At 35.6% G+C, this 14,946-nt stretch overlaps 1 protein-coding gene across 1 annotated transcript; it reads right to left on the minus strand.

Annotated features, from left to right (window-relative positions):
- Positions 1-208: 208 nt before the first annotated feature.
- On the minus strand, positions 209-993 carry LOC139092696 (uncharacterized). The gene is made up of 2 exons (XM_070643214.1): positions 490-993; positions 209-414 (listed from the first exon to the last, which is right to left on the minus strand). Exons 1-2 carry the CDS (start codon positions 908-910, stop codon positions 374-376), a joined length of 462 nt encoding a protein of 153 aa, XP_070499315.1. The 5' UTR covers positions 911-993; the 3' UTR covers positions 209-373.
- Between the last annotated feature and the right edge of the window lie 13,953 nt (positions 994-14,946).

Below are 14,946 nucleotides of genomic sequence, written 5' to 3' on the forward strand. Positions count from 1 at the left end.
AAAAGCCATCTTTTGTGTAGCTCGGGCACCCCATCCCACTTACAACAACTACCTCTCTTTTCTAAGCTATTAAATTGATTTTTTGACAACACTAAGAACTTCTTCACCTGAAAAATAATAACAACGTCGACATTTTAAAAGCCTCATAATCCTCTTTAATGCTTTGTTTCACTTTAGTGTGCCTATAATGAGCTCCAATTAAAATTTTTTTTTTAACAACAACTTCTTCCTTCATTATTTATTTTTTTGATACAAAAATTCACGATTAACATCACATTAATTATTATTTTTTTCACATTTTTCTGTGACTTTTTTTGAACATTTTGGCTATTTTATATCAGAAGTCTTTGTAAATGCCTCATATTATTTTAATTTATTTTCCGATGCTTTGTGAGTTTGAGAATGCGTTACTGGCTGTTATTCACGAAAAAAATAAAGGAATCAAAATTAATTTCAGGCAATTTTAATTAAATTAAAATAATTTCTTACCAGAACCACTGAATGATCCGAAAGGTGTGTTGAAATTGAATGATTGAGAAGCTGCATTTGCGGCTGAAGCACTTCCACCTCCTAAGCCACCACCAAGACTCTGTGATGCTGCATTAGCATTGGCAGCTGATCCACTGAATCCACCGCCAAGTCCACCGCCTCCTCCGCTAATGCTTTGTGCACCAGCATTAGCACTTGAGGCACTTCCTCCGAAACCGCCTGGAGCGACACCTCCATAAGCTGGTCCGCCACCTCCATATGCTGGACCGCCTCCAAATCCTGGACCACCGCCATGTCCTCCATGACCATGACCATGTCCATGACCGTGACCATGACCATGTTGTGGTCTTCCGTATTGTCTTTGCGGCAGTGCACTAACCGTAACAGCCAAAACTAACAAAATTGCAATGTATTGCTTCATTTCTATAAATAAAGTCTTATAGCTTCACAAGAATTAGACGTCTGAATCTGTCAATTTCTGATTTTCAAATAAACATTTAATGGTGATCTTCAGCGTCTTTTATTATCTACCTAAGTAGTAGTGACTGTGCATTTTGATACAATTGTATCTACCTGGCTGACTTATCAATGTATTGGATATAATGTAAAACTTGTTTCTTGAGTCATCGACTATTTTGTTTACAATATTTATTATGTATAAATCCATTAAGATACATATACCGTTGTAATATATGCCGAAAATGCTGAACAGTGAATCCCCCAGAAAATATAAAGTCTTTATTTATTGGAACTGAGAGGAAGTTTTTGGCATGAAAAAAAGAGAAAATTTTTTTGCGTATGGATTAAAAATTGAGTCAATTTTTGGTGATTTATTGGAATTAAAAGGAAGCTTTCACCTTAAAACATAATCAATGCTGTTACATAAATATCTGGTTCTTTTGCGGATATCTTTTCATAAACAAAAATGTTTCAATGTTGAGCTGAAAGTCTTTTTTATGTCCTTTGAAGGCTGAGTGCTTATTTTAATATCCTTTGAAGGTTGAGTCCATTAGAAACAAAAGCCTTGGAAGTATGTTGATGTAAAAATCAAAAATTTTGAGAGTTTTAACAAAGTTGTGGACTTAAAGTGGCATTATGGGTTGAACATTTGACTAAGCAGACTTTTTGGAATATGTCAAGGTATTATTAAGGATCCTATATGTTTCGAAACTGCTTAGTAATGGTTTCGGTCCCTAAAATTATCCCAAAGAGCATTAGTCGGATAATCGGTCCAAAATCCGGACCAAACTGACCTAAATCTAGCGTGACCTAAACCGAATCCAGAGCCAAGTCAGTAACACGGCAATCTGTAAATCTTGACCGATTCGTGCTATTCAGCTGTGCTATTGATTGAAAATTTATTACTGAATATTACAATGTTTACAAACTGCTCCTAGACTATAATTTAAATTTGATTCCAAAAATTCTAATAAGTATCAATAACGGATGTAAAAAACTCTAAATTAATGACAAAAAGTCAATAAACTTGCTGCCATTGGCATTGGAACATCTGCGTTCACTTCACTAATTCTACCCTCAAAAACAGTTCAGTAATATCAATTAGAAATGTAAATGCTATTAGAAATGCATCATGGATACTGACCCGAATTCGAGCAAAATAGTATGTTCATCAGGGTACCATTACGTCATTATATCAACGGTAAGACGCGAAGTTGTACTTACGGAACCATTATATCGACTCAGACTTCGCTCGGGATCATGGAAAGAAGCTGTCTATCGAGATAGTATCACACTTGGAATTGATAATTTGCAAGCGGTAGTCAGCGATAAAGCCAGCTTAATGCGTCAACTGAGGGAGGCCATGGATCACACTTGATCTGTTCGGCCAGCGAAGTAAGTAAGTGAGTGTCGCTCGGGCCCATGTGTCAAGTAAACATTCTACCAGAAAGTTCCAGAATACAGCAATAACTCAAAAAATCCCCTTCAAAATCAATTAATAAATTACTCATTCACAATCAGCACTAAAAGCTCTCTATCCGCCTTTAAATTCAGCACAAAAAAAAAGTTCTTCCTACATAAAGGAAAGGAAAAGTTTCAAAGTTCAAACATCACACATGTAAGCATTACTTCCTGAGCAACTACGATTCTAAAAAAAAAACTTTTGTGTCTTTACGTGCTACAATCTGCTTCTTGTAAACGAAAAAATACCTTCAATGTTAAATTTATTATTGTGCCTGCCTTTCCGAACATATCTTCGTGCCAGCCAAACATATTGTATAAGATTTATGTCTCACACTCAGATCAAAATCATGGCCTTTCTTGTTGACTTTGACATTGATCCAAAATTACCTGTTTGTTGAATGTTTTTCTACGTATGTCTTCTTAGTCATTGTATATTTGGCTTATAAACGTGCACAGAACAATCAATGATAAATTATAGTACAATTAGGAACGATTTGATATTATGTTGGGCTATAAAAAGAAGTTGACTAGATGAGATCTAGAAGATTCATAGATACAGAAGCGAATGTTGGTTTAATGAGTTTTAATTTGATAAAGTTCCGATCTATACAGTTGGAAGGTGTCTTAGGTGACATTAGTGCAAACCTACACATTTAGGGTAGGAGCTTCATTTTCAGTACAGATGATATGAGAAAGTTGTAAGTGAAGAATTTTTCACGATGGGGCTCGAACCCATGTTCCACCTCATGGAAGGAAGCTGACAATCCAGCCTCCTTATGAGCTGGAGGCACTGCGATATTAAATTTGTTGTACCACACCTGTCGTTGACTACGACAGCATCTTTACAATTCATTAATAATTTGTTTTAATTTCTTATATTGTGTAACGTAAATTTATCATTTGAAATATACACATCAAGATTTACACATCATTATGTAAAATTGTTTTCGATTTATTTTTGGAACATTAAATTTTATGAATTGTTATTAAGAATTACAATAAATTGCAGGAAATTTATTTACAATTAAGTCTTTAATTAAGCTAAACATTTAGCAATGATTTATGTACAATTCTTGGCAATTAACTTTCACTTACACATTTAACGGACAATTTTTATTTGAATTCAAATTCGAATTCGCCTTTCGGTTTTCAATTCGCTCGTTCAGCATAAAGGGCGCGAATTGAAAATCATTCGTTCTTTTTATTCCGAGACGTCGACGAGTACAGACGTAGCAAATTGTCGTGAGTATTTTAGGTTAATTGCCAATGATTAATTAATTAATTTAAATGTTTACTTTTTTAGTAAAAATCACAAACCTTAATTTCACCGAATAAAATGTACAATTAAGAGATAAATTAACAACATTTTTTGTACTCATCGACATCATTTTTAGACAATTTGAAAATTGTCAACGTGCTTTCAAGTGGAAATTAAATCATCGTGGTCTTCAACATCTATCATCAACATCTATCATCAACATCATCATCAGCGATAATAATAACTCATCGTCAGCTACCAAAATCAACATCTGAAGAAAATTTCTGTAAAGATCAGAAATTTATCAGCGTCAAAACATCCAGTGAAGTAAAAACACGTGGATATTAGAATTGGACGTGTAAAAGACAGAGACATTAAGAGATAAGCTGACGTGAGTAGTAGTGAATTAGTGGTGATTTAATTAACAAGACCAATACTAACAAATTAAAAAGGAAGTTAGAGTGGAGTGAGGTAGTCAGGAATATACCTCCACTTCCGAACAACATCCAATAGCTGTGCAAGGCAGTTAGCGGGTGGAGTGGATTTTCCACGCATAGCACTTTTAACCTAATTTCTCAATTTATTCACTGGATCTTTTGGTCAAAGATCCAGTGCACTAAACTAACAAAGCACACAGTGCGTAGTTCATAAAGTCCTCTATAGGAGGCATCTATCATACGAAGTCCTGCAAAAGGCATTTAATTAAATTATTTTCACACGTGTCACAAGTAATAGTGCCGTGTGAGTCATAAGGCATAAAGCGCAGTCGTATCAACCGTCACAGTTAGAACGTTCCCAAAGTCGTCGAACCTAAGACGCATTTCAAGTCGTTTATAATAACGCATTAATTCCGTTTAATTGTTAGTTGATAGCAACTGAGATATTGTAAGTAAATTCGCGAATTCTATCGTAGATATTTCTTCAATTAAAAAGTCCTTAAGACATTTAATAATTAATAATTTTAAATCCACATCCATTACTGTAATACAATGGAAAGCGTTAAATCGTGTGGTACACTTGCCGAATTCTTTCTTAAGAAAAAGAATGCTAAGCAAATTTACAGGAAATTTAATCCTGATTGTAGTAGCATAGCTAGCTACATGCTCAAAGCCGCGAAGGTTAAAGAGAACATTAAATGCGGGTCAGATAATGATTGTCATTGGTTCAGCGCACAGGGCGATGAACGTGATAAGTCAGACCTACAGACATATGCCTTATGTGTCTCATGCAATCGTATTTATCATGTACGTTGTACTGGTTTTAACTTCTCAGACATTACTGAAGAAGCTCTTCCGTGGATGTGTAATGTATGTTCGTCTAATCCCATGAACACAGCTGCACAAGCTGTAGTTGATAATGATATCCATCTAGTTCCATTGAAGCAAAGGCTCATGGAATTTTGTAAAACAAAGCTAGTAACTACTGGTGCCATTCCAAAAAAGAGCACAGAAGTAGAACATTCAAAAAACGTTCATAATCCAGAATCAGAAAAAATTACTGTTTATGAAATTGTAGATGATACTCAATACGATATTGAGCTAGTCTCACGTGAAGAACTGTTAAGAAAATATAAAGAGCTAAAAGCTCGATATGCTGCCGTTGCCAATGAAAATGAAAGCATGCAACGAACTATATATGAGAACCCTCCTATGAATATACCTCATCCTATATTCACTTCTACTGGCATTGCATCTAATGCTAGAGAAAATCTTCCAGCACCTGTCAATCAGCCTATACCTAGCTTGAATGATAATAGGCAGTGTGCAAATCCAATCAAGTCATCAACTTATTCTGATGCAATAATGCAAGCAAATCATCGAGCGATAAGAATCGATGATGAACTTAATCGAAGTAGAGAAATGGGACAAACATTTTTCTCTAATGTAGGAAATAATATTCAGTCTGTTGCTGGCAACAACAATGCCATACCAACAGTTAGTAGAACTAGTATTATTAATGAATCCAATGCTGTAAGCGGTTCAAATAACGCTTCAAGCATAAATGATTGTTTAGCAGGAATCTCCAATCAAGTAACATTACTTTCTTTAGGAGAAATTCGTAAGAGTTTACCAAAAATAGAAATATTTGATGGTAGACCTGAAAAGTGGCTCGCTTTTCAAAGAGCTGTTGAGCGTACTAGACAAGAAGGGCAATATGATGAGGCAATGATGAGACGAATCATTCGCAAGTCATTGTCTGGTCAAGCCCTAGAACGCGTCGATAATATTTTGGATTTAATTAATCCAGACCAAACTATGCAGTATCTTAAAGACAGCTATGGCAATGCTAACGTAGTAGTTGAGGCCGCGAAACTCAAACTACTAAACGCGAAATTGTCTAAGCCTCTTACACATGCATCTTGTGTAGAGGTGACGACATATATTGCCAGTTATATGGCTGCTTGTTCATATGCTGGTTTAGTAATTACAGACAGTACGTTAGCAGCTAAAATTCATAATCAACTTGAATCTTATCACCAAGAAGCTTACTATAAATTTTTCTATGATAAACATCCAAACGCAGCCACGCGAATGGAACGTTTGGATGTGCAATTTGATTTCCTTAATCAAATTGCTAAAACCTTACCACTAGGTACCTTCATTAAATCTGAAAATAAAATGAATAAAGCGAAGGGCTTTCAAGTCATGTCGATGAGTTCAGGGCCATCGACATACACGAACACCTCGCAATCATTTAATAATTCGGATTACAAATATGAAATTCGTGATAAGGAAGTAGCTAGATATTTAGGCTATGATATGGCTAAAGTCAATCAATTGCCAAAGAAATGTGAGCTATGTGGGGCAAGAAACCACTTCACATTGGAATGTAAACAATATCGTAGCATGAAAATGGATGAAAAATTTAATGTGGTACGAACTAAAAATTTATGCCATAATTGTTTATTAACAACTTCTCATTCAGCAAGAGATTGTGATATTAAGTCCGGTTGTGGGTATAAGTTTGATCAGAACGCTAGATGTACAGGAAAACATCACGTGACTTTGCATAGAAATGTCAATTATAGATCATATTCTAATAATTCAAATAGAAAACCACAACGAAGAGCTAGTACTAATAATAATGCAGCAAGAGCACATGATAGAATAGCTCAGCAGCAAAACAACAATCAAAATGTTGCTGGGGTAGCAACTGCTGGTATTCAAGCCCAAGTTCAGCAGGCGCAGATACCTGCTGTTCCTGGAGCTCATGCAGCAAACCCAGTAGCATTCAGCATTAATTATCCTCATTTATCTGATGAGCATGTTCAACGACCTTATGTCATTAGTACTATTGCATCTCAAACAACCTCTGCATTTGAAGGTTCACAACGGACAGTCAAATTATTTCGCACTATATTCTATGGCCAAAGCAATAAAGCTTTTGGTTTTGCAATCGGTGATTCAGCTGCAGAAATAACTCTCGTAAAAAGAGAATTAATTGACGACTTAGGTATCTCAGGCGTACCTTGTATCATTAATCTGCAATGGACTGATTCTATTATTAAAAGCACTGAAGCTATTAAAGTAAAATTAGAAATTTCGGGCATTCTCGAAAATAGTGAACGTTTAATTTTAGATGAATGTTACGCTATCAGTAATCTTCTGTTGCCACCGCGTTCATTAAACGTGGATATTCTGAAAAAGAAATTCACTCATCTTAAGAATATTCCATTCGCATCATATAAGGATGCAATTCCAACAATGCTTATTGGCTCACGTCATGCATATGTTTTTGAAGCCATAGAATCGGCAATTCAAGATGGCAATAATAAACCAGTTGCTTTAAAAAGTAAACTGGGATACACGATTTATGGAGGCGCGCCAGAATGCTTTCAAGAATCTTACTCGGTTAACAATCATCAGATAATAGAGGAAGATAGCCTCAATTCTCAACGAATATCTAATGAAATGTTAGATAAAGTTTATACACATTCATGCTCAATCGATAGTTTAGGCATTACACCTAAAAAAGTGCATTATACCAAAGATGAGCTAGAAGCCATTAAGTATTTAGATAAAAATATGAAAGTTTTACCAAATGGATCGATTGAAGTACCATTAATTTGGAATTTAATCCAGGATGAAATTCCTAGATTACCAGATAATTATCCTATGGTTTATCAGCGTCAAATAGCGACTGAAAATAAGCTTAAGAAAAATCCCGATCTATTAAAGGAATTTAATAATAATTTCCTACAATTAGTCAATGAGAATTATGTCCGTCCTGCATCTGAACGTGACTTAAAAGCTCATTGGCCTAATGTTAATTATTTACCTATGACTTTAGTTGTAAATCACAACAAAGTGCCAGTCAAAACTCGAAATGTTTATGACGCTTCAGCCAAATATCGTGGTACGTCACTTAATGATAATTTACTAATGGGTCCAAACCTTTTAGTGGATATGCTTAAGCCTCTAATGAGAATGCGTATGCATAAATACGCATTCACAGCCGATGTGAAAAGCATGTTTCATAGAATTATGATAAGTGAACGTGACCAGCAATGCCAAAGAATTCTCTTTAGACAAAATTTGACAGAACCTATGCAAACATACATAATGACTGTTATGTTGTTTGGACCCAAATGTAGTCCATTTGCTTCTCAAATGGTCAAAAATAGGACTGCTCAGAAATGGTTAGAAAAATGCCCTAATGCTGCAGAAGCATTAGAACATTACACGTATATGGACGACATCCTTACAAGTGAACCAACTGTTGAGCAAGCCATAGAAACGGCTAATCAATGCATAGAAATTTTAAATTCAATAAATTGGCATTTAGGGAGCTTTCAAAGCAATAGTATGAAAGTTCTACAAGCATTAAATAAGGATCATGTTAAAGAGGAATTAATTGAAATTATGTCAGAAGAAGAATCGACATATACTACTAAAGTATTAGGAGTTGCATGGAACCCTAAACAAGACGTTTTTGTTTTTAATTTGAACAAAAACGCATTCATTAAACTAGCAACAGATTGTGGATTAAAACCAACCAAACGGGATCAATGTTCAACAATCGCGCGTATCTTTGATGTAATGGGTCTTATTGCACATTGCATTATTAGAGGTAAAATCTTATTACAAAATTCTTGGCGTAATAAGCTGGGTTGGGATGACGAAATCTCAGACTCAGACCATGTCAAATGGCTGCAATGGTTAAAAGACTTAGAAAAAGTCTCTTGTCTTAAAATTCCCAGACTTAGATTTCCTTCTAAAAACTTGTCCGAAGCTGACTTGTTAGAGTTGCACTGTTTCTGTGATGCAGGCAAAGAAGCAATTGCAGCATCAACATATATGGTAGCAACTATTAAGAATTATCGGTATGTTAGCTTCGTAATGGCTAAAGCCAAAGTAGCACCACTGAAAATAAAAACAAAGACAGAAATTTCTGAAATGCCTAGATTGGAGCTTCTTTCGTGTCTTATTGGTACTAGACTTACCCAAACAATTGTAGATCTGCATAAAGACTACAAATTGCTGGTGTATATGTGGTCCGATAGCGAAATAACTCTTAACTGGCTTAAGAATGAAAATATTAAATTGCCTAAATTTGCTATTTCACCTGTCGAAGAAATTCTTGAGCTTACAAATCAAGAACAGTGGAATTATGTTGATAGTAAAAACAATGTTGCAGATTTAGCAACAAAATTTCAAAAGTTTGATTTTGGAGACATTAATTCATCGTGGTTTCAGGGTCCACAATTTTTGAAATTACCTCCTATACATTGGCCAAAGCAAAAGCTTAGAAAGGCAAATAATAATGACATTCTGGTTGGTAATATTAATTTCGAGGCAGTATTAATAAACACTCCAATTAAGTTACCTCCTGTTAATTGTCCTATAGCTAATGATTTTATTATTGACTTGTTAAGCCCTAGCATTTTGGGTAGTTGGTCAAAATTGAAACGAGCTATAGCTCGCGCATTAAAGTTATATTATGATGCTATGATTCCATTATTAAAGTCAAAGAAATGGAATGATCCTGCTATACGTAAACAAATTATGAATTGTGTAAATTTTAATAATTTGTCACCTTTAGATTTAGAAAGAGCAGAACTCTTTATTATTCGACGTATGCAACGTGAAGTTTATCCTAATGAATATGAGAAATTATCTAAAGGTTTACGCATAACCAATACTGAATTGTTACAATTGAATGTCTTCATGGACAACAATGGGGTTATTAGAATTAGTTCGCGTGTGAACGAACCTTTGAGTACTTATGCTCAGAAATTCGCACCGCTTGCCCCCAGGGAAAGTGCCTTAAGTACACTTTTACTTTTCGATTACCATTATAACCATAATCATTTTGGGCTAGAAGCTCAAGTGGCAGACTTGAGATCTAGAGTATGGATGCCTCAAGCTCGTGCAGCTTTGAAAAAAGTGCAGAGATTATGTAATTATTGTGCATATCGCAATGCTAATCCTACCGAGTATAAAATGTCACCATTGCCTAACGTACGAACTGATGCAAATCTTAAGCCATTTGAAGTAACAGGCTTAGATTGTGCCGGTCCTTTCACTGTATTCGCAAAGAATGGCCATGCAAAGAAAACGTGGATATTAATTTTCATTTGTACTACATCTAGATTTGTACAATTACATGTTCTCGATGATTTATCATCTCTTTCGGTCTTTGAAGCAATTATGACTTTGTGGACTAATCATGGTCCTATTAAACAATTCATTTCCGATAATGGTACAAACTTTATCGGTACAGCTAACATCATTCATGCTGATAGTCGTAAAATTGTTGACTTCTTGAGAAAAACTAAGAACGAAATTGAATCGGAATTAGCAATGAAGACCCATGCAGGGTGGGCCTTCATTCCGGTTCAATCGCCATGGTTTGGCGGGTTTTATGAAAGATTAATTCAATCAGTTAAGAAGTCAATTGCATCATCTATTGAAGACAAAAAAGTATCACGTACTGAATTTAATATCGCACTTCAAGAGGCGGCCCATAGAATAAATTGTAGGCCTCTCACGCATAATCCAATTAGTGCGGAAGATGAGGAAGTTCTTACTCCTCATCACTTGGCTAAATATCGGAGTGGTTGGCCAATTTTACAGTCCATCCACGGAATGAAAAATATTCCAGATCCTCTGTCTGATAAGAATCATTACAGACGAGGAAGAATACTAGCGGAAGAAATATCCAAGAAATTTACCTTACAATATCTCCCTATTTTAACTAAAAGAACGAAGTGGTTCAAGGATTCAGAGCCTTTAAAGAAAGGTGATTTAGTACTTGTTATTGATCCTAATACGACTAGAAAAGCTTGGGAACGAGCAAGAATAACGAAAGTTTATTACGCTAAAGATGGCAATGGTAGAGTTGCAGACATACTTATGCCAAATGGTACTGAACGCAAAAAGCGCAGTACCAAGCGTCTTGCTAAAATTGAAATTAAGACCTTATGACTAATATTAATGAAATACCTTAATAAGCTTGCAAAAAGTTTATTAAGTCACCTCTTAAAGAGAAAATTCTTTCTATATGACTTGTGCATGACAAGTCATAATCTTAACATTCTCTTTTACTCTTTTTTCACAGACATAATGGGTGTGAAACCAAGCAATATTCCTCCCAAGTCTGTACCTATTCAGCGCTTTCCAACTGCGCCTAGTGACCTGTCCAATTCGTCTCAAATGACTCCTGTAGCATCTTCAGGCGATAGTCTAACAGCAACGCAATCTGATTATGGATGTCCATATACTATCATGCGCCTCAGCAATATCTCTAGCAGAGTTCCATTAAGAGCAATCCTGCATAAGGTTGCTCCTTTTGCTCCCAATATCATTGGTATTGCTAGATGTGCTGATTACATCAACAAGCGATTAGGACTCTCCGTGTACCTAATCTCAGTCACCAATATAGACTGTGTATTCTTGGAGCATACCTTTATTGACTATCGAGAAGACGGACGTGATCCACAAGCCATGCAGATCGTCGACTACAAGTTTGGACGCGCTCGTATTATGAACACGTCTTATTTATCACGTTTTGAGAATATACCGGCATCAATCGTCATCAAGGGTCTAAAACGGCTTAGAACATCGGATAATCAGACATATTATCTAGCTGATGTAATCGGATTTTTTGAATCACATGGTACTATCACGGCAGCTCGTCTGAATTTTGAGGCTAGACATAAACGCACTCAAAACACAGGATTCGTCACATTCTTGTCACAAGCCAGCGCTAGAATGATTGCAAAGGAGAACGTATTGACCCACATGGACATGTACAACCAGCCTATCACCACTATAATTTCTGACGGAGTACCAGTACTCGTTCGTCAACATAATGCGTTTTTATTACACGCTGGTCTTACTGCATGGTCGAGAGACATTGAAGAAGCCAATGTCCTCATGTATCATCATGCTGCTCCAATGCGACATCCACATTCTGGTGATCCAGATACTCACGCCAAAGACACAGCTGGCAATTGTGGACTTACAGTCACTGTTAACTGTGCTAATTCATCAGGACTTGAGACAGAAGCCCCTTCAAGCGCTGACTCAACTACATGCGTTCTTGAGCTCAAAGGCGCAACAGTTCCATTTGACTTTACTCTGGAAAATAAGTCAGAAGTATTCACGCAGGGTGAAGGTACTTCTGACAATAGTCCAAGTACTTCTGAGACTTCAACTGTTGCAACAATGGCCAGTGATTTGCTTCAACAGCAACCAACAAGGGTAGCTCATAATGGCTCAAAGCGCCGTAAGATTGAAGTGGGAGACCTTATCAACAAACCTCCGCAACCGGTTCCTGCAGACACATCATCCGATGGACAAGTGTTAGTCTTATCGGAGTTCGTCAAGCTGGACAGCGAGTAATCATCATCTTCGTGGGCTCCCGAGAATGTCGTTGACTACGACAGCATCTTTACAATTCATTAATAATTTGTTTTAATTTCTTATATTGTGTAACGTAAATTTATCATTTGAAATATACACATCAAGATTTACACATCATTATGTAAAATTGTTTTCGATTTATTTTTGGAACATTAAATTTTATGAATTGTTATTAAGAATTACAATAAATTGCAGGAAATTTATTTACAATTAAGTCTTTAATTAAGCTAAACATTTAGCAATGATTTATGTACAATTCTTGGCAATTAACTTTCACTTACACATTTAACGGACAATTTTTATTTGAATTCAAATTCGAATTCGCCTTTCGGTTTTCAATTCGCTCGTTCAGCATAAAGGGCGCGAATTGAAAATCATTCGTTCTTTTTATTCCGAGACGTCGACGAGTACAGACGTAGCAAATTGTCGTGAGTATTTTAGGTTAATTGCCAATGATTAATTAATTAATTTAAATGTTTACTTTTTTAGTAAAAATCACAAACCTTAATTTCACCGAATAAAATATACAATTAAGAGATAAATTAACAACATTTTTTGTACTCATCGACACACACCTTTAGACCTACAGGTTATAATGGGATCCGAACCACTTGAAAGCTATGCACATTGCAAGGACACAAGTACGTCGTAAGACCTGATGTACCCTGCAATTTATCTGTACGATCATCGATGTTAGTAAGCAAGGGTCTCGAACCCATGACACACTTTAATTAAACCCCAAAACAATGAATCCACTACGCCACCGATCCACCTCATCTCACATAAAATAATCAGCAATACCCAATTAAATAAACAACTCAAAAACGCAATTCGTCTTTATTGGAGATCTACATGTCGACAAATGTTTGTACGGTTGAATGTTTTGGGAAAAACCGGCATTTAAACCTTCAAGAAATGTCGTGCACTGCTTATTAAATAATATGAATGAATTGAGTATTTAATTGACTTACGTTAATTTACTTTTCAATTTCAAGGGGGATTCTGTGAAACAAAAAAAAAAAAATGGTAATTCTTGTGGCCTTCAACTGAAATGATTTTGTATTTTGTGTTTAGACTGATTTTTAATTGATTGTTGTTATTTTGGTTCTTTTTTTGCTGGATTCTTCGAAAGATTGTGAATCATCGGAATTTTAAACACAATTTCATTGACTGTTGCACGCATACTGATTAGCTTTTTTTAACTACTAAAGCAGTGGTGAGCAACCTGGGTGCCGTGGCACATAAATTGTTGTCCACTTCTGTACTAAAGCATCATTATTGCATTTTTTCATCAAAACATGACATCTCGTAGTTTCTCCGAGCAGCGCAACGTAATAACAAGAGCACTAATATGTCGCAGTAGCTAAAGTACTACTTTTTTATAGTAACTGCACTGTGCATACTGCGAAATACTTGAAATCTTGAAATCGATTTGGATTTGACTTGACTTAAAGCTTTGCTACAAAATATCACATTAATAGTTGATACCATGATGGCACCGTGTTTGTAGCCCATTTTAATTTTTGCTGCACCTTGTCACCCATTCGGGGTAGAAAAGTCTGAAAGTACGTTCCCAGAACAGCGAGGCTCTGGTTTCCGGGTGAGTCCAGGTTAGATGAAGTCAGTTCTCAGGCCAGAGTCAAATTGTCATAAGCTCAGCTTTTCGGCCGTCTACTTTCCAGGTCTAGTTGATTATTGTCATCATTTATCCACTCTTTTAAGTGACGAGCCTAAAGAGACAATTGGTATTATAGTTCAATAGCAAAATCTCTGACTTATTGACTAATTCTGAGAACTATACAATTTACTAGATGTAGGAAGGATTTTTATAGGCAGCTTCCAAGTATAAATGACACAATGAAAAATGTTAAAATACCAATAAAAAAATTTAAAGAAATAATTTAAGAAAAATATCGTCAATTTTGCACGCATGTTCATAGATCCATCCATAAGTGATGGGACCAATGTCTATTTATAGCTTGTAAAATAATAAATCAACTGAACCGAATCAATCTTTACACGCGCTGCCTATTAAGAATTTCTAACTAATGACGTACAATGTATAGTAGCTACATGTGTGAATTCACAACAAACCTTCCAAAAAAAATTCCGGTTTATACATATTCAATTTATTTTCGGCATACTCTTTCGGTATTTACAATACACACTGATGAGTTAGATGCATTAGCACCTCATACAAGCCAAATTTTTATTATTTTCAAGAAGTTAAGTCTGACTTTATTTTGCTAAGCAATTTTATTGTTTTAAGGAGGTTAACTAGCTGTTTAGTGTCACAAAAATTACAAATTCCTCCCATTCAGCCACAGTTTTGTTTTGTAAGCTAACAAAAAAGACATTTCTTGAGTTGGAATCAGTGCTTCTAATTGTAAGTACCGATCTAGTGTCCAT

The sequence above is a fragment of the Chironomus tepperi genome, unplaced genomic scaffold, assembly GCF_022539635.2.
Source record: "Chironomus tepperi strain 1889 unplaced genomic scaffold, CSIRO-AGI_Ctep_v1 contig_309, whole genome shotgun sequence".
Taxonomy (NCBI): Eukaryota; Metazoa; Arthropoda; class Insecta; order Diptera; family Chironomidae; genus Chironomus; species Chironomus tepperi.

Bases quoted from the DNA above. Each gene is read 5' to 3' on its own strand.
- LOC139092696 (XM_070643214.1), bottom strand. From the start codon at position 910: ATGAAGCAATACATTGCAATTTTGTTAGTTTTGGCTGTTACGGTTAGT. The intron at 415-489 runs GTAAGAAATTAT...CGTGAATAACAG, and splicing joins CGGATCATTCAGTGGTTCTG to CCAGTAACGCATTCTCAAAC.